The sequence below is a fragment of the Sarcophilus harrisii genome, chromosome 3 (assembly GCF_902635505.1).
Source record: "Sarcophilus harrisii chromosome 3, mSarHar1.11, whole genome shotgun sequence".
In the NCBI taxonomy this organism is placed as follows: domain Eukaryota; kingdom Metazoa; phylum Chordata; class Mammalia; order Dasyuromorphia; family Dasyuridae; genus Sarcophilus; species Sarcophilus harrisii.
The window spans coordinates 74964729-74985880 of NC_045428.1; the positions used below are offsets into that span (position 1 = coordinate 74964729).

Below are 21152 nucleotides of genomic sequence, written 5' to 3' on the forward strand. Positions count from 1 at the left end.
ATAATATTTTTCCCTGTCATATTTTAAGATAGGAGTTTTTTAGGCTTTCTGTTAGTACTACCATTGGAGAACCTCTGGGAAGGTATTCTTATTAAGCCTTAATTTCCTGATCTGTAGAGTTGGAGCAATAAGTCTTTATTGATATTTTTATCTGATATAGATATACAGGTAAGACAGAGACATGAAGCAAAATTGTAGTTGAACTTAGAGTGCCATAATTAGAACACGGCTCTAATTAGTCATGGACTTTCACTTTGCTGTTCAGACAGATAGGCTGCAGTGCCCACACATAAATCTTGCTTCATGTAATTAAGCAAAAGAACACTCTCACACACATTTATTTATATATGGAGAAAGAATCTTTATTAGCCTAACCAATATCAAGAATGCCATTTGTGAAATATTCCTTATTTTTCTTTAGCAAAAGAAATTAAGAATGCTCCTCAGAGCATTGGTCAGGTTCTTGTTCTGACTCTGTCTAGTTCAGGTGCTGCACAACTTGAGGGATTTGGAAAAGATCCCAAAAAGAACAGTGTAAATGATTATCAGACTGGGAAAATGAGAACTAGAAAAGTAGGATAAAGAAAATGAGATTATTTAGCTTTGAGAACAGAAGACTTAAACACTCTGTAATTATAGTTATCAGGTATTTAAGAGCTTATTCCTCAGAAGTGCAGGCCCACAGAACAGTTGAGTATTTTAGAAATTTTCATGACATACCTTTTAAACAGTGTCCCTATCTCTCAATACTCTCAAATCCCATGACCTGTACTCTTTCACCCCATTTTTGATCTAGGTACCTCCTATCAGCTGTTTTACCTCCTTAATCAAAAACTCTGAAATTTATCGGTCATAGCATGCTTTCATTCCCTTTTTCCCCTTTCTCCTCCTTACCTGAAATTATTCTTTCTATTTCATATTAATTTTCTGTTCCTCTCTTCCTTAGTAATCTTTTAGACTATCGCATGTCCTCAGCTTTTGCTTTCTTCACTTTCTTCACTTCTCTATTTTGACCCTATTCTTTATTCTTGAATCCCTTACCCCTTATTCCATGAACAATTCTTGCTATTTACTTTTTTTTTTTTTACTCCTAGTTATGCTACTTAATGGAGCTAGAAGAAAGCATTCAACTAAGGTAACTAGGTCTATATGTTATCTTAACTTCAGCTGGGCTCCTTTTATAGCAAGACAATCCTTTAGTTCTTTCCTGATTGTTAAATATTCTCTTCTAAACACACACACACATGCATGCACATACTTTCCCTCCCTTCCTCCCTCTCTCTCTCTCTCTCTTTCTCTTGCCTCCCTCTGTCTTTCTTTCCTTCTCATTTCTTCTCTGTCTCCCTCTCTCCCCTCCTCAGCTTTCTCAGCCATGAACCTTAGTCATACTACTCTCTTGAGAGAATAGAGACCATTTGCTGAGAGCTCTTTGTTTTCTCTACCACATTGTAAAGCCTCTGATTCTCTCCTCCTGTATTCCATTTGGTACTGAGATGGACCTTCTCCTCACCAGATCCCAAACATTCTACATGTCCCTTTGATCTTATTTTCTTCCATATGATTTTTTTGTTAATTTTGAATTTCAAATTCTCTCCCTTTCACCTTTTCTCTTTCCTATTGAGAAGGCAAGCAATATGATATATAGATATAGATATAGATATCTCAGCTATATATGTGAAGTCATGCACAACATTTCCATATTGATTATGTTGCAAAAACAAGAAAAATAAAATTTATGCTTCATTCTGCACTCAGTTTTTCAGTTCTCTCTCTGAAGGTAGATAGTATTTTCATCATGAATCCTTTGGAATTATCTTTGATCATTGTCTTGATCTAAGTAGTTAAGCCTTTCACAGTTGATCATCGTTACACTTTTGTTGTTGCTATGTTCACATAACCAAAATTCTCCATTTTGCTTCCCATGTATAAAAGTTAATAATCTTTAGAAATAAAAGTTATTGGCTTCAATATCACATTCTCCATTCTTTTTTGTATGAATTGAATTGTAACAAAAAGGTAGTAGAGTATGATCTTCCTTTTTGGAAACAAAGGAACCTTTGTTCAAATCTTTTTACCTTTGTATAGTTTTGCAGTAAAAGCATTTGGGGTTGGTAGGAAGTAATTAAGCATAATTAAATTGAGATTAAATTAATTGAATAACATTTAATAAATGTTTTTTATGTTGTGTCTCTGTTTATTATCCTCCAGGAAATAAAGAATGACTGATCTAACCAGTTCATGATTTGTGAAATATCTTAAAGAATCATTTCTTCCCTACCTCCCTAAGAAGTGAAGTCCATTGGAAGCTCATCCTGCTAAATAAAGAGTGCTTTGTAAGAGCCAAAAAAGTTCCAGCAATGCTTAAGCCTTCTCTTCTGCATCTGATTAAATGAAGGCACTTTTCTTTGTTCCCAGAAGTACTTTCTTGGTACATCTTTGTGCACCTTGCTGCTCTTTGGTGTTAGAATATTCATGAAATCCTCCCCCCTTTCCCGGTTCAGGACACTTGAGTCTCTTGAAAACCAGTGAAATGGAAGCCTTAGAAGTAGATGATATCAGCCCAGCCTTGGAAGTGACTGAGGATTTCTTCAGTTGTTTTGATAATAAGTTAGAAAAGGTGGTCCCGCAAGCTGAGGTTTATGGCATTCAGGAAGTCCCTGAACTAGTCGGGCATGAAGTCTTCAATAAAATAGTGGACAGTGGTGCCATCAGGAATGGACCATCCCTGGGCAAAGGCAACGGCATCATTTGGGATAGGTGTCAGAGTGGTCTCTTGGAAACCAAAGTACAAAATGTATTCCCTGCCAAAGAACAGTTTATAGTCCAGAGAGGAACAGCCCCCGATAACCTCTCCTGGATGGAACAAAGGGAAGCTTCAACTTTTAATTTTTTCAGCATGTGTCAGCGACGGAAGGACAGACCTCGGTCTGTGAATGACTTACTGGACGAGACCTCTTCTTTCAAGCCAGGTCATACCCGATCACGGTCAGATACTTCCCATGTGGAGTGGGGAGTAGTCCTCAAATCCACTCCTTTGCAGCAGCCGTCTGTTCAAGGCACGCAGCCAACAAAGTCACCCTTCTTGTCACCATCCCACCACAAAGGAAAGGATGCTCAAGGAAATACAGGTATGGTTTTTGTTCAAAGGATACTGCTTTCTCTTCATTTTTATAAGTTGCTTCAACAATATTTTCTCTTCAATGCTCATATCTAACTTTACCTTTATTGGTTTTTGCCTTTTCAAAATAACTTTATTTTCCTGCGGTAAGAATAACAGCCCCATTCCCTTCTTATTAGTAGAATGGCAAGATGCTGGGAAAAGAAAATTATAGCCATTCTCTTTTTAGGATACATTGTTTCTTATTTCAAAATCAAATAATCTTTTATTAAATTTAAAGATAGCTTGGTTACTTTCAACTCATTTATTCAGTCAGCAGATAATTATCAAGTATCTGCTAGTACCCAATGTTGTGCCAAATGCTGGTCAAAAATATAAAATACAGTTCTCAGACATGGAAATAGACTACAAATAGACATACAAAAAGTTAGTTAATAATGAAAATCATTATACAAGAAAATCAAGTAAGTGCTGCAGAAAAAAGGAGGAAATGCTATGAGCTCAAGTTATCAAGATATCAGAATATTAGTTATCATGATAGAATTTGAAGGGAGGAATTCTCAACATTGTCTAACCCAGGCTCCTATCATTTTACAGATGAATAAACTCTTTTTCCATTAAAATTTTTTTTTTGTTATTCTAAATTTGAACACACAAGTATGCGTGAATATTTCCATGTACAAAGAAGACCAGAAAAAAAAAGTATTGCATGTAAGACCATGAATCTCATATACAGCTTGTTTTTTAGGTACATACTAAATTCAGTATATTCTAAAATCTCTCTTGTTTGGGTTTCAAAATATTTCTTTAATGCTCTTTCTTTTTTTTCCATCTCAACCACTATTCTTCCTTTTCTTCAACTTCTTCACTCTCCCCACAAATAATTTTCTTTGTAACAGATAAACACAAGTCCGAAGAGAGATTCACATATAGATCATATTGAAAACAGAGGTCTTATTTTCCTCTTCTAGTTCAACTCTGTCAAAGGACGAAAAGTATGTTTCATCCATGGTCCTTTGAAACTATGATTGAATACTATATCGATTAAAGTTCTTAAGTGTTTCAAAGTTGCTTTTCATTATATTATTGTAGTTCTGTATGTTGTTTTCCTCACTTTATTCCGTTTCAGCGCATAAACATTTTCTCAGACTTCTCTGCACCAATTCATTTCATCGTTTTTATTTTGCAGTTATATTATTCATTTATTTTTATTATTCATTTAGCATAATTTGTTTCATCATTTCTCGTTTAATGTACACCCCCTTTACTTTCCAGTTCATTACTATAGCAAAAAGTGTTATGAATGTTTTGGGATTATGATTCTTTCCCTCTATTTTTTATGTTTTTAAGAGTAGCTGCCTAGTAATATTATTCTGGGTTAAAGGATATGGATAACTTAGTGATTTTTTTTTTATTTTCCAAATTATTTTCCAGAGTAATTGTACCAATTCACAGTTCTACCAGTATCAAGTTCCTTAAATTTTTTCCTCTAGTAACCTCTTTTTGCCTGAGAAATGTTTATGCAATCCCATCTCAAATCTGAGCCAAGGTGTTTCTGGCAGCATTCTCACATGCACACTGCAAAGTGTGCATGATGTGTGTTCAGAAATAAGGCTGCAGTGAAGTTGCGCAATGCAACACAGGTGAGCACTGCCAGAAGGACCTTGGATTCATTATACATTTGATTTTGAATTAATTTTTGGTTCTTGCATTCAGAAACCTTTTACTGTTGCCAAATTTTCATAACCTCCACATTCAGTTATATAACCCCCCCCCCCCCCCCCCATGGGGTTGTGACCTACAGTTTATAAGAAGCCTTGGATTAGATGGATATATCTTTTAATTCTGACATTCTGTGAATCTCAAAGATATTTCTTACAAGTAATGAATCCACTTTTTGGAGCATACTTTGATATTTGTAAATCTGTATTCATAAGAAGTTAACCCTTTACTTAGAGAAATGTTTGGTTGGAAATGTTGGTAGTGTATTACATTTTGAATATTATTTTTCCCCCCAGACTATTACAGGTTTTTGAAATCCCTGTTTTTTTTTTAATTTATTTTATTTTTTTTATTATAGCTTTTTATTTACAAGATATATGCATGGATAATTTTTTTAGCATTGACAGTGGCAAAATCTTCTGTTCCAATTTTTCCCCTTCTTCTCCCCATCCCCTCCCCCAGATGGCAGGTAGACCAATACATGTTAAATATGTCAAAGTATATGTTAAATGTAATATATGTATACATGTCCTCACAGTTGTTTTGCTGCACAAAAAGAATCGGACTTTGAAATAGTGTACAATTAACCTGTGAAAGAAATCAAAAATGCAGGCGAACAAAAATAGAGGGATTGGGAATTCTATGTAGTGGTTCACACTCATTTCCCTGAGTTCTTTCTCTGGGTGTAGCGGGTTCAATTCATTATTGTTCTATTGGAGCTGATTTGTTTCATCTCATTGTTGAAGAGGGCCATATCCATCAGAATTGATCATCATATAATGTTGTTGAAGGATATAATTATCTCCTGCTCCTGCTCATTTCACTCAGCATCAATTCATGTAAGTCTCTCCAGGCCTTTCTGAAATCATCCTGTTGGTCATTTCTTATCGAACAATAATATTCCATAATATTCATATACCACAATTTATTCAGCCATTCTCCAATTGATGGGCATTCACGCAGTTTCCAGTTTCTGGCCACTACAAAAAGGACTGCCACAAACATTTTGGCACATACAGGTCCCTTTCCCTTCTTTAAGATCTTTTTGGGATATAAGCCCAGTAGTAACACTGCTGGATCAAAGACTATGCAGTCGCTCTCCAGAATGGCTGGATGTGTTCACAATTCCACCAACAATGTGTCAGTGTCCCAGTTTTCCTACATCCTCTCCAACATTCCGCATTATCTTTCCCTGTCATTCTAGCCAATCTGAGAGGTGTGGAGTGGTATCTCAGAGTTGTCTTAATTTGCATTTCTCTGATTAATAATGACGTGGAATATCTTCTCATATGGCTAGAAATAGTTTCAATTTCTTCATCTATAGAATTGTCTGTTCATATCTTTTGATCATTTATCAATTGGAGAATGGCTTGATTTCTTATAAATTACAGATAATTCTCTATATATTTTGGAAATGAGGCCTTTATCAGAACCTTTGACTGTAAAAATGTTTTCCCAGTTTATTGCTTCCCTTCTAATCTTTTAGTTTTGTTTGTACAAAACCTTTTTAATTTGATATAATAAAAATTTTCAATTTTGTGATCAATAATGAAATCTAGTTCTCCTTTGGTCATAAATTCCTTCCTCCTTCACAGAGATAAACTATCCTATGTTCTTCTCATTTGAAATCCCTGTTCTTAAGTAAGCATGCCATCCATTGTATTTATGTATCATGTAGCAGTTTCTAGCTTTTTCATTCACTAACTTAGAACACTGAGTTCAGAAATTAAAAAGCAAGTAGAAATCAAAATACATTTGTTCAGTACTAGATCTTTGTAGAAGGAGCCATCTTAATGAGCATTAATTATTGTTATTGCTCACATTTCTGATTTCCACATGGGGTAGGAGGAACTAATTCTCTAGCCATTAACATAATTTCTATTGACCTAAGTAAGTATAAAAGCCAACTCATGAAGAAGCAGGAGTATCTCAGACTTGATTGGTTGTCCAGTATGGTCAACACAAAACAAGGAAGCTGTATTCATTTGAATCATTACTTTATACTTGAGCATCTTTTTGCATGCTATGGCTGAGAAAACCTACTTTTATTTACTGTTTTTGATTTAAGTATATCACTTGTTTCATTTTTCATTCTGAAGCATAATAACTAGCTTCATCAGCAGGATTGACTCAGAATGAGTTTGTTATTCTTGTGATTGAAGTAGGGGAATGAGAGATCTCCTCAAGATCCCCAGATGGCTCCTGTATGTGGATATGTGGGAAATTAGAAGGTAAATTGTTGGTAATTAATATAGAAACGTGATATGCTATGCATGCTTACAATGTGCCCTTGTAAGACAATAGGAAAAGATTATGATAAGTATTGGAAGGAATTTGGGAAAACTGGGACACTAATGCATTGTTGGTGGAGTTGTGAACTGATCCTGGAACTTTGCCCAAAGGGCTTTCAAATTGTGCATATCTTTTGATAACCAGTCTTATTACTAGGTCTGTATCCCAAAGAGATCATAAAAGAGAGAAAAGGACCCACATGTACAAAAATGTTTGTTGTAGCCCTTTTGAATTGACAAGAAGCTGGAAATTGGATACCCATCAGTTGGAGAATGGCTGAGTAAGTTATGGTATGTTTGGAATGATCTTGAATATTATTATTCTATAAGAAATGATGAGCAGACTGATTTCAGAAAAACCTGGAAAGACTTACCTGAACTGATTCTAAGTGAAGCTAGCAGAACCAAGAGACAATAAAATTATGTGATGATCAACTGTCATGGATGTGGCTCTTCTCAACAATGTGGTTATTCAAGACAATTCCAATAGATTTGGGAAGGAAAATGCTATCTAATCCAGAGAGAAAACTATGGAGATTGAATGTGGATCTAAGCATAGTATTTTCACTTTTTTATTTGTTTTTCTTTTTTTAATCTGATTTTCCTTATACAGCATGACTAATATGGAAAGATGTTTAAAAGAATTGTACATATTTAACCTCAACCAGATTACTTGCTGTTTTGGGAAGGTGGGGAGGTAAGGGAGAGAGAGAAAAAATTTTGGAACACATTTACGAAACAAATGTTGAAAACTATCTTTACATATATTGAGAAAATAAATACTGTTGAAAATTAAAAAAAAAAAAGAATTGTATCCCAAAGATGATAAATGACACGATCTGTTATTTTTTTTAATTTGTATCAATTTTGTTTTAGGAGAGGATAAGTAGTCTCCAGGCCAACTAGTTATGGTAAATATGGGGCCTTCCTAAGTATCAGAATTTGGAAATTGTCTAAGAACTGTGACAGGGAATTACTTGGGACAATTTGAAATATTTAGAAGGCAATCACATAGACTTTGTTGTGAATCTTTGGTTTAAAACACTGGGGGAAATGTTCAAAAGGATAATATTTGATTCTCCTCAGGACCCAAGAAACATTTCTGAAATTGATAATGAGGACAAATATACCAAATTCACTGAAGTTGATTTGATGAAGAGAGGGATTCTATATCTGTTTCAAAAATTTAAAAGGAGAGACAGTTTATATTTTTGTTTCCAAAAACTGATTTTTTTTCTGAAATTTCCATTAATGGGTAGATGTGGAGTCCTTTTGGATTGGACCTTAATGCAAATCTCAGTGTAGGGATAGTGTTTGGGCCTTAGCATATGGACTAGGGCTGAGGTTCTATCTCATGGGGACAGTATTAGGTCCCAACAAAGTACAGTTATAGGAGGTAACAGCAAGTAGTTTTGTAGGTTGCATTGTAAAACCTAATAGAGCTTTTATTGGAGGGGGCAAAGGCAAGCTCGGGGAGGACCTTTGGTAACCATAATGTAGAACTAGTGGGACTCCTCCATATTTCTGCCAGTAAAGTACATAGAAGTCATTGGACACTTCTGTCCCAGAGAAGACTTGGGAGTGCCACATTGGTATTGTAGGGAGGTAGCTTGTTTTCTTGAGTGACAGATTGGACACAAACTGAACCACTTAACCCTTGTTCAAGAAGAGGGCAGCTCCTTAACAGAAATCTCTAAAGGAGTGGAGGTTTCATATTAACCCTGCCATGGAGATCCTAGGTAGAGAGCACCCTGCCTGGTAGATCAAGAAATACTGAATGACTTGTGGTAGCAACCTACTCAGGGATCACCACAGTGCTTCCCACATGGCAGAGGAACATGGAGCCAGTGCAAGAAGTTGGGTGAAATTTAATTCCCAGCTTGTCCTTGTTTTCTGAATTGGCCCGTCTAGTTGTTTTCCTTAAAGAAATACACATCAAATCATCACATTTCTGTTTTAGTTGTTACAAAAACTCTTCCCCAAACATTACCATCCAAGTCTGCAGAAAAGCCACTTGAAAGAATTTTCCTTCCCACAGTTAAGATGTTCTTATGAAATGGGATGGTAGAACTGATATTTGGCAGATAAAATTCCTCTTTCCTCTTTGTTTACTAACAATTATTAAATACCTACTGAGTATAAAACTTCATTGCATGTTAAGGAAGAATTAGGATCTATATTAGGAAAGGAAATGTGATGAGTTTTAGCTTTAATAAAATGTAGAGGACAATAGGAAAGTGGCCAGTTTTTAATGAGGAAATATAGCCTCACTAAAATAATCCTTTCTGTAATTTTTTCTTTATTGGTAAAATAGAAAAAAAATTTACAAATATTTCTGAAGAATCTATAATCAGATTAACTGTATATTTAGTTATCTTTTTAAAAATGTTTGACTTTAATGATGTTGGGCACTATACCACTAGGGAACACTTAAATGGTACAGGAAATAGAGCACCAGGCCTGGGGTCAGGAAGACCTGAGTTCAATTGTGGTTTCAGACACTTAGAAGCTATATGACCCTGGCCATAAGTACACAGTCTTCCTAAGCTGTTGTGGTTGGATAGCCAGCTCCCTACCCCATGGTGACCAACCACCTGGCAATTATCTTCCCTACATTTAGCTGAGCTGATCTTTGGATGATAGATGTATATTCAGCCATCACAGAGCATGTCCATGAACTTCCAAATTCAGAAGAGCACTTTCCACTGTGGCTTTCTAGATCTTCTTATGTCTTAAAGAAGTCTTAGTATTAAACATCAGAAGAGGACTTGGGAAATATAATGATTATGTGATTTTTGAAGGAAACTAATTTTTAAAGGGTATGAGGGAACATTAACTGAAAGACCATCACTTCAGGTAAGAATAGAAAAATAGTAAATTGATTAAATTTCTAAATTTTACTACTTAGCTTCTGATTTACCAATGTAGAATCAATAAAAATAATTTGAATATAAAGAAAAATGAATATTATGTGGCTGAACCTCTAAAATCATATACACACATATAAGTATAGATACATATATAAGTATGTATGTAAGATATACATACATAAACATACTCAATATAAGCATGTGTATGTATATAAAACATATGCACGTGCATATATGTGTGTGTATATATTTCATAATATAAACAAGCTTTTCAGAGAAAAGTAAGTACATCACAAAATATCTTCAGTTACTTTCTTTTTTTCTTGAAGAAAGCACGGTGCAAAATGCATTATATTAACCCTATCTTTTTTGCCTCCGCTTAATTTCCCCATTTAGAGATAAGAGACAAAAGAGACAGCAAAGATAAAGAGATGCTGTTGGGCAGAAATTGAGATACACTATATGGAAAGATATCTTTTACCTTTATTATACATCAGTGAAATGAAAGAAGAGAGTACATTGGAGGGATAGTAATGGGACTTCTTGATTAATATGCTCACTGCCAACATCCATTCATGTAGAATATAATAAATTTGTCTTAATTGAGCTGACTGCTGATTTTTTCTCAGTTAAAGAAGTCTTAATTTAGAAGAGCTGTGGTAAAGCACTCAATGGATACAGGAAGATGGGAGGAAAATTCCTTTCTAATAGAGGTAGCTTTTATTTTATTCACTGTAAAGCCGGTGAGCTTGTAGGACCTCAGAGGGATGTTGGTGAGAAGTATAGTCATGAGTGTTATTGTGAAGTAGGTTGAACCTATCATCTGTACTTGATAGAAATGAAAGGGGTAGGCATTATTGCGATGTCTCTGACAGTCTGCTCCCCTTATTGGATTAGCAGAAAAGTAAGATGATTAGAGGATAATATTGCTCCATTATATGTACTTACAAAGAGATTAGTGTAGGTTTCAAAGAAATTAATGGCTTTTGAGTTAGCACAGAAATACTAATGAATGTCAAGGCTGGAGATGTAGAGCAAATAAAATTGCTTTTTCTTTGACTTTCATTTCTTTTGATTGTTTGCTATTTTAAGATCTAGATACTTATTTATCTCTTCCTTCATAAACTTTGGGAATTTTTTGTCCTCTTTAAGGAATGGTTACATTTATTATATTTGTATCTTTACTAAGTTAAAATTTGAGAAACTCATTAGAAAACAAAAATAGGTAGATAATAGTTTAAAGCTGATATATAGAATGATAAAGTATAAGGAAAGTTACCCAAATGACAAAAGTTTTGTAAGGACAGTAAAAGACAGTAAAGTAGCTTGGACAAATAGAGTTACAATAGGAGTATCAAGATGATTCAGGCAGCACATAAAAAGACTGAACATGTAGGAGCAATATATAGAGAATGGAGGGAAGGAAGGAAGGTATTTTTATCGGTTCTTTCTCTGGATGAAAATAAGTCTTTCTTCATATGTCCTTTTTAGTTTGAGTATTTATAATCATCAAAATGACTTATTTGCTCAAAGTCATTATTACAGCAATATTGCTTTTATTTGCATTATTCTTTTGGTTTTGCTCATTTTGCTCTTCGTACAAGTCTTTCCATGTTTATCTAAGACTATTGAGCTTAACATTTCTTATAGCATGGTAGTATTCCATCACAATCATATACCACAACTTTTTTACATACTGTAATTTTTTGTTTAGAACTTTTCTTTTTGAACCTTGCTAATAGAATTTGTGTTGCATAGGATTGGAATTCTTAGAATGTGCTCATTTTTTAAGCTTTTAAGAAATAAAATTTTTATTTATGTCACTTGTGGGAGGAGTTAATAAAACAACAAATTAACAAATATTTGATATCATATGTACTTGTAGTCTCCCTAGAGTATAAATTTAATTGGCATTTTCATATTTTAACTCAACAAACATTTTAAGATTTATTTTTTTGTTATATTTCTGTTATTTAGCTATGTTAGTTATTGCACTTCTATTATTCTTTTATAATTCTCTGATGAGCTCTCAACATGAACATTTCTATATTCAAAGAAGAGCAAAAAAAGAAGATTGTTTATGAAACTAGAAATCCCTATTATATACAGATTGACCTTTAAAAATATTTATTAAAAATTGAAGTTATGTTGAATTTTTTGTATTTCCCATTGTTCTCTTCTGTTAATTTTTTTGAAGTTTCATGGATGTTTTTTACTTTTCTTTCTTTTTTTTGGGGGGGGGGGGAGGCGGGATCCACATCCCTTGGTTCTCACCAAGATCTCCATGGTATAGTTAGTACAGTTATTTTGTACATGAAAGACCTATGCCCCAGAGGGGTGAACAAAACTGTTTTGTAGAATTGCATAGTTTATTTGAATATGTTTGTACTAAGACTTAGGGGCTAGCATATTTCATTACTGAAACTTAGAATAGGATCATCTCTCTAACTACGATGTAGTGAGAAGTCCACTAGATATGGAATCAGCAGCCTTGGGTTGAATATCACTTACTAGCTGTGTGACTTTTGATTAAGCACTTTACCCCAATAAGTCTCAGTTTGCTCACATGTAAAAAGAATGGGTTAGACTAGATAATCTCTAAAATTTCTTCTAATTTTTTTAAAAAACAAAACTTTCCCCACTTCTCATATTTCATTAAATATGAAACATCAGCTTGAAATCCTCCTGTGTATTTCTCTGTTTGATGTACACATGAGTTTTCAAAACTAATCCATTTTTTATTTCATTTCTTCCAGATCATAGACAAACATTCCCAAATATTTTGAAGAAGGGTTACCTTGAAATTAGGAAAGATCATGACAGTTACTGGCAAAGCTGTTATGCTGAACTTTCACCGTATAATCTGTACTTCTACTGTCTTGACAACAGTGGCAATCAGAACCTTTATGCCACTTATCAGCTTTCACACTTCCAAAGTGTATCGGTCCTGGGCAACCTCGAGACCAGAATGGTGGATACAGTCCTCTCTGACAACAGCCAGCTCCAGCTGAAGGCAGAGTCACCTTGGGAAGCCTTGGACTGGGGACAGAAACTTTGGGAGGTGGTGCATGCTGCCGTGCCGGCTTACATGGGCCAGCGTGATGAGCTGGAAAACTCACCAGCACTGAGACAGGATGACTTCTTTCTCCCTCAGTGCTTGCCCAAGTCCAATGGGCTGCTCCAGGCAGCATCTCTCATAGACAGCTCTAAACAGTACCAAAACATCCTCAAGTCTGGGACACTCTACAGACTCACTGTCCAAAATAACTGGAAGGCTTTTACATTTGTGCTGAGTAAAGCCTATCTTATGGCTTTTCAGCCTGGCCGACTAGATGAGGACCCCCTGCTGAGCTACAATGTTGATGTCTGCCTCGCTGTTCAGACGGACAACCTGGATGACTGTGACTCCTGTTTTCAAGTCATCTTTCCACAAGATATCCTCCGCTTGCGGGCTGAGACTCATCAGAGGGCACAAGAGTGGATGGAAGCACTGAAAACAGCTGCCAATGCAGCCAGGAATTTAGGACAAAACTTACAAGTCACTCTTAGGAACAAAGCTAGGGATCAAATGGGTGGCCATGATCTCAGGAAGAGCAAACGCCAGTCTGTGACTACCAGTTTCCTGAGCATTCTCACAACATTGTCCCTGGAGAGAGGTCTCACTGCTCAAAGTTTTAAGTGTGCAGGTAAGAAGCAAAGCATATTTTATTTCCATCCTAACATGTAATTGAAGGAAATTCAGAATACCATGAAAATTTATTATACAAGTTCATTCCAAAAGCAAAGTTACTTCCCATGGATAAACTAGTTTTCTTTAAGAAACCAAAAAGCAACTTAAAAACATTAATCCATTCTCATACAAATAATTTTGTAGATCATTTTATAATCTAATAGAATTCTAGATCTCTTGCTGGAAGGGACCTTAATAACCATCTAGTCAAACTTCACCCTCATTTTCTAAATAAGGAAACTGAGGCCCTAAGAAGGGAAATGAATTAATTACCTAGATTTCACCATATATTCAGGGTCAAAGATAATTTGACTAAGGCATAAACAGAACTAGAACTCAAATCTTTTGATTGTGATAAGGATCACAGCCACTTTAGGTCATTGCATATTCAGCATTAATTCACAACTCTTTTAGGAAGAGCTGTTCCTAAAAAGGAACATGAGAAGGCTCCCCCACTTCTTTGCAGAGGTGGGAGAAACTGCATATGTTATCAGATTTTTTCAATAACTGATTAGTTTTACTGAGCTGATTTTAGTTCTTTGTTATAAGGGATTGCTCTTTGGAATGGAGTAATAGATATACCTAGGAGGTGGAGGTAATGTTTAAAAAAAAAAAAGAAGAGAGAGGGAGAGAGATGTCAAAAAGTATTGACAATTTCTACAATCAATAACTGTTTTTTGGCAGTGATCTCATTAGTTGAGAATCTGAAAGGCTATCACTTAAAGAAAGTTTAGGGGTTACTAAAATTAAAATATTAATTTAGCATGTAATTGTTCATACCCATTCAATTAATCAATATCTCATTTTCAGGGAGAAAAATGGGACAACTGATATCTTTTAGAGTAATTTTCTTACTATAGGATATAAAAGAAGGATTTTAGTTGATTTATGATCTTTCAAAATTCTACTTCTTTCTTTTCCAAAACTAAATTTGTTGTTTTAGAGAAATCCTAATTTAAAGTAATTATCTAAGTTTTATTATTTAAATAAAATATGATTTATAAGTAGGATTTGTTTTAAAATCATCTTTCTTGGTATAAACCCTATTAACAATTTATAAAAATCCGGTTAAGAATAAAGGAAGACTTTTGAATAATGAGATAATTTATTTGTATGGGGTGGGTGTGGGGAGGGAGATTGTCTTTCAAAACAGAAAGACTTCTTTTCTTAAATACAAGAAAGAAGATCCAGGATTTAAAGTTAAATAAGAAACCTGTTCTTGGCTATGCCAAATTGTGGATTTCAGTCCTTCTTTTCTGAATTGAAATATGAAACTTTTGAACCAATGATATAGTAGAAAAAGATATATTTAGTGATATAATGATGATGTCCCTTTTTAGGGAAAGGTCCCTTTGCTTAAAAGGACATTGATTATTAAATTAAATATAATTAGTCCTCTTTTGCTCACAGTATGACAATGATATTCAGCAGGCATCTATAGTGCAGAAAAAATAGAAATTTAAGTCTGCTAAATAGTATTGTGTCAGTCACAGGGGTTAAGAGAAGAGTACAAATAGTAATGAGGAAAGCATTCAAGAAATATTAAGTGTTGATTTGAAATTCTTAAGTTCCCTCGGATCTCTCCTCTATTATAGCAGGAAAAGAGGCAATTTTGTAAGAGCAGGAAGGACAGGGTGGAGGGATAGGTGAATGCATTGCACGGACTCTGCTCAATCCTTTAAGTATGAAACATTCTAGAAGGATCTGCTTCACTTAAATCCTCGCTTTACTTTGAGAAGTTGCACTCAGAGTCCATGATGTAGGGATAGCTTTTCTCTATCCTCATCCTCTCTCTCCAGTCTTTTCTCCTTTCTGTCACTTGTAGGAATACCTTGTCTCCTGTAGGGGGCACAATCTCAAAAGGAAAGCAAAATAACTTAGACGTGATGATGCAAGGCAGGATTTTTCTTTTAAATGTCCTCCATTGATAAATGGCAGAATAATAGTTTTCTGGGGATTTTTATTTCTAAAATATAGTTACACTTGAGCTGTAATTTCTTAGCTACCTTTTTTAGCTTTATGACACACACAGGTTTTTGTGAGGATGGAAGAATTTGATAGAAGAATGGTTAGCATATTCATACTTATCTTTTTACTAGTTTTTTTGATTCTCTCATTCTTAATTGTAAATCTACCTAATGTGTATATATTTGTATAGGTCATAGATTTATTAGGGTATTATTATACAATTTTCATTTGAAAGGTTATCAAGTAAAACTTGATGGTTAAATAAATTATCCTGTGGGTGTACCCACAGATTTTTAAAACCAGTAAATTAAGAAGTTGTATTGGAATCACAAAGGTTTCTAAATTTTGTCAAATTTAGACCTCTGATTTTCTATAAGTAATGAACTTTTTAGTGTGTTTAAAATATCTGCCAATTAGAAGTAACAGTGAATATTTGTTGATCAATATACTGCAAGAGATAAAGAAGTATAAAATGTGGTCCCTGTTCTCTGGAAGATAGGAAGATAAAATGAATATGAAAGAAACAAACGGCATCCAGTAGAATCAAGTGCTAAACTACATGACATTTTTGACTGTATCAGTGCTCTGTGAGTTCAGAGAAAAGGAAAATCAAATGCACACTAGAATATCTCATAGGATATTAGAGCTGAAAGGGCATATAAGAGCATTTTCTTGATTAGACTTCTGTAATTCTAGAGCTACAGAACTGGAGGGGACCTTTTTCACAAATAAAGAAATCAACCAGAGGAGCGAAATAATTTGTTCAGAATCTCACGGCTAGTGAGTAACTGATGGAGACCTGAATCAGGTGTTCTGACCCAGTCCACTTGTTCTTTCCCCTATAACTGGCTGCCTCCAGTTAGAGTTGAAAGAGTTAGTGAAGGACTCATGCAGGAGACAGAACTACAACAGATTCAAAGGATGGAAGGATTTAGAATAATGGAATTTTGAAGCTCAGAAAAGTCATAAAAATCATCTACAGTAGTGCCACCCCCACATTTTATAGATGAGGAAACTGGTCAATCCAGCTAATAACGACAGAGGTTTAGGATTTTAGGTAGAGGAAGCTATGTCGGGGAGACTTGAGGCAGAAGTAAGGCTGACTGTGTTCATGGCACAATGTTATGTTATTAAAAGGGGAAAAAAAAAGTAGTGAAAAATAAAGTGGGACAGATAGAGCCAGGGAAGATTATAGGGGGCCTTGAAAACCAGGAAAAAGATTTTAAATTTGATATAGTACTAAATGGAAGCCATTGAAGATTTTTGAACAGAGAATACACACATATTATTCCTTAAGTAACACATGATGAAAGTGATGTTGAAGGAAAATTAGTATTTTAGTGGTATCATTTTATACAAGACTAATTTTATAAATAGGTTTTCAGGAATAAAACTAAGATTTTCAGATGACTTTCTAACAATTACTATGTAAAGCCATGTAACATAGAACAAATTTATAAAACCATATGATAATGTTACTTTTTTAAAAGTAAATCTTTATTTTTCCAAATCCATGTAATGATAGTTTATCGCCTTTGCAAAATCTTTTGTTCCAAATTTTTCTCCCTCCCTCCCCTCACCACCCTCCCCAAGATAGTAAGCATTCTGATATAGGTTAAATATGTGCAATTCTTCTAAACATATTTTCATATTCGTCATGCTGCACAAGAAAAATCAGACCAGAAAGTTGGGGAGGGGGACCCATAAGAAAGAAAAAAAAGCAAACAACAGCAGCAGCCACAAAAAGGTGAAAATATTATGTTTTGATCCACATTCAATCTCTATGATTCACTCTCTGGATGTGGATGGCTCTTTCCATCACAAGTGTATTAGAATTGCCCAGAATCACCTCACTGTTAAAAAGAGCCAAGTCCATCACAGTTGATCATGTGATATGTTACTTTAAGCCATGGCTAGGAGGGTAGGTACCCCTAAAACATTAGTTGATTGATAAGATGAGACAAGGCAGTGACTGTTATCATGTCTTTTGTTGTTGTCTGGACTTGGGAATCCTGGAGTAAGCTCCTTCAGTTCAGTTGTAACTTTGAGAATTGCCTTTCTCTGAGAGTTGAAGGGACTTGTTTGCCCATGGTGGGCATACAGTCTGTCAGAAACAGGCCTTAAAGCCACATCTCTTAGGCTTCAGGGCTGGCCTTCTGTTCTTACATTCCCTGCCTCTTCATCAACAGGATAAAAACCACTAATTAACCATCCTATCCAAGGGCTTCCTTATTAATGCTCTGCCATGTATATCCAACGTGCTGGATGTGAGGATGCAGCCCTGGATGTGAGGAGCATCCAGACAGGTCTGAATATGTGGGAATGTGTCTGCATAGGGAATTTCAGGATGTGAAATTTGCATAGAATTTAGTTGACAATTGTGTTATAAAACAGTTCTGTTGAATTGACTGAAAATCAAGAAGCATAAGTATAAGAACCTTTCGAAAAAGAATTCAGCTGCTTATAAAAACAAGTTGTGACAACACCCGCAAGAATGTTTTCAAGTCTTCCCATGTGTAACTAATGTCATCTTGAACTGTGAGCAGTGCTGTTCCTCTATTTCAGAACTTAGGTTGAAAATAAAAATTCCGAACGGGGAGAGTGGAGGATAAACAGTGAGCCTCAGAGATCCCTTCTCTGCCTCATTTTTCACCCGAGGCGGTTTCTGCTGGTTTACTCCTCTGGCTGCTGTTTAACCTCCCCATGCGGGCGGGCATTAGGAGGAGCTCTCTCGGAGAGGGGGGCTTCCAGCCTTGGGGAGGGACGAGCTGGAGGGGGGGAAAGTTTTGCTGTGAATTCTTCTGCCATTTAGTGCAAATTCCTGTAATTACCGTCATTGTGTCCCGGCTGAATGGCACAGAATACAGCAGAAGCCATTCCTAATTGAGACCTTACAGGAGGTACAAATCCCTTCTTTGTTCAGCCTGACAAATTAGTGCCAGAAAGTGGCAGGGTCCGAGTGGAATCAAAGGCAGGAAACACAAAGATGGAACTTAAGGCTACAGTAATAACCCTCTCTTGTCCTGCAGGAAAAAAAATAATGACCAATGAAAAATGAAGTTTTTTTGTTCTAAATTCCCTTGACATGACAGCACCTCAGGGCTGCTCTATTTATTTAGTAAAAGTGATTAAATAGTAATACAACAGGGCTGCCCATTGTTTCCCATGCTACCCCCCACCCCACAGACCCCTGCTGTCTTGGTTAATTGATTGACAATGAACCTCTGATAAAGAAGTAAGTTGGGAGGACCTGGTGGGGACATTTTTTCCCTTTCTTTGTGTGCCTGAGTGTGTGTGTGTTTTATTTCATTTTTGTTTGAATTGCACTCTCTGGTTTTTCTTTGTCCTCCCTCTCCCCTTTTCTCCCTCTCCCCTTTTCCTTTTTTTCCAAAGCTTTTCAGGGGCTGTTCCCAGCTGACATTCACAAACAGGTAGAGAGGAATGAGGATTGTGGTGCATAGCTTTTGACTAGTTTATCTTGGAGGCTAACTTCCCCATCCCCCAGCTCTGTGTAAGACAGAGCCACAGTGTGAGCTACAGTCCTTAAGAGGAAGGGGAGTATGGGGGTGGAGTGCAGATTGTTGGTGTGGGAAGGTCAGAAGGAGAGTTCAAAAACAAGGTTTCCATTTGTGGGAACGGATGTCTGCACTGACTTTGCATAAAAGAAGTTTCTCCTGTATTTCCCTGTACTGTCTTCTTCCTCTCAGTATTTTCCCTGCCATTCCACACTGCAATCAAAAAGACTGAATTCATATTTTTGTCTGATCCATACTTCCAGATCATTGTAACCATGTAAGGGTAAAATCTAGCTGAATGTCACAGTGACTATATCTTGAAAGATGCTCAAAGTTTCATTAAGATGAGATATATAATTAATGGATCATCCTTTTATGTTCACCCAGCACAGCCATAGTTTAAACCTCTAATTTAACAGACTGAAAGTTACAACTGGGAAAAGAAATAATTTCAAGTTGCTAACAAAAAATAATATACTAAGCAAACAACCCGGCATTTCTAATATTACATGGTAACCCATGTGATAGGTAGAGGCTTTTTTTTTTTTTTTTTTTTTTTTTTTTTTTTTTTTTTTTTTTTTTTTTTTTGGCAAAGCTTCGTTATTTGTATTATTGGAGTTTGGATGGGAAAGGTACCTTTAACTTAGCCATACAAGCCTCCTGTCATGTTTGTGGTGGCTAATTATTCCTTAAATCTGAAGGAAGTAATGTTTCCATGTTAGTCATTGTTACTTATTGGCCTCAGGGCAAATGCTACTGGAAGTCAACTTTTAAGAGAAAGAGGAACTAATTTTCTGAACATCTGTACAAATGAGTTCAGGCAAAATACTATAGGCTTCCAAGAACAGAGGTAGAACTTCACTATAGACATTTTATATTAAATTCTAAAAACTTTAAAAAATATATTCTAATGTCCACTAAGGGAATCTTATTTGTAACCACATCTTGCATTTTCTAGGGAAATAGGGGACAGGGATAGAGTATGCATTTTTATTTTAATGACTTTTTATGTTTTGTTTTATGACTATTCCTAAGTCTTATTTTAGTTTTTTCTTCCACATTTCTTCTTCATTAAACTGAAAGCTAACAACAAGGAAAATAGATTTGTATGAGGCAGTGAGATGAAAGGAAGAAGAGAAGAAGAAAAGGATACACATACACACACACACACACCACACCCCACCCCCCATAATCAATCTTGATTGTGTGGAATGTTTTTCCAGATTATATACTCCTGGGGCAGCTAGGTGGTGTACTGGATAGAGCACCAACCCTGAAATCAGGAGGATCTGAGTTCAAATCTGGCCTCAGACACAATTATTTCCTAGCTGTGTGACCCTGGGCAGGTCACAACTCCAATTGCCTCAGCAAAAATAAGTTAATAATAATATTAAAAAAAAATCAGAAGCAGATTATATACTCCTACTAACAAGGTTTTATTATTGAAATTGAGTCTAATTACTCTTGAGAGCAATATCCTTTTTGATGAGAAAAACAGATTATTTGTAAAGTGTAAAGGCAAAAACTTGCCTTGCCAATTCCACTTTTGGACAGCTCTGATTGTTCAAAAGTAAACAGAAATTTGCCTTCTTGTGACTTCCAGTCTTTGCTCCTGGTTCTTCCCTCTGGGGACAAATAGAACCAGACTTCTATGTGACAGCCTAAAAACATCTGTCTTGCCCCCCTCCCCTCATTCCCTTCTAGTTTTCTCTTTCCCAGACTAAATATTCTTAAACTCTTCAACCAGTACTTACCAGATATCAACTGTTCCTTATCTATGTGCATAATGTGTTCCCACTGGAGAATATAAGCTCTCTAAGCACAAAGTTTAGTGTTTCTCTTTGTGTTCTTAGTGTTTCTCACAGTGCCTGGCACTTGCTAGTTGCTCAATCAGTGCTTATTGAATTGAAATAAAAGGAATTGTCTACCTTACAGAGT

General features: G+C 35.6%; 1 protein-coding gene across 5 annotated transcripts in view; it reads left to right on the forward strand.

Annotated features, from left to right (window-relative positions):
• Window positions 1-21152, forward strand: part of PLEKHM3 (pleckstrin homology domain containing M3) — a 180581-nt gene that overhangs the window by 13531 nt on the left and 145898 nt on the right. For 4 of the 5 annotated variants that reach the window (XR_004232799.1, XR_004232800.1, XM_031958192.1 and 1 more), the window contains exons 2-3: window positions 2209-3128; window positions 12758-13687. Coding sequence is in view for 3 of the 5 variants with exons in the window: in XM_031958192.1 (XP_031814052.1) it covers window positions 2531-3128; window positions 12758-13687 (1528 nt within the window). In the remaining 2 variants the exon portion in view is untranslated. Of the gene's footprint in view, window positions 1-1094; window positions 1136-2208; window positions 3129-12757; window positions 13688-21152 lie in introns of all 5 variants that reach the window. The other variant, XM_031958191.1, reaches the window with a different exon arrangement.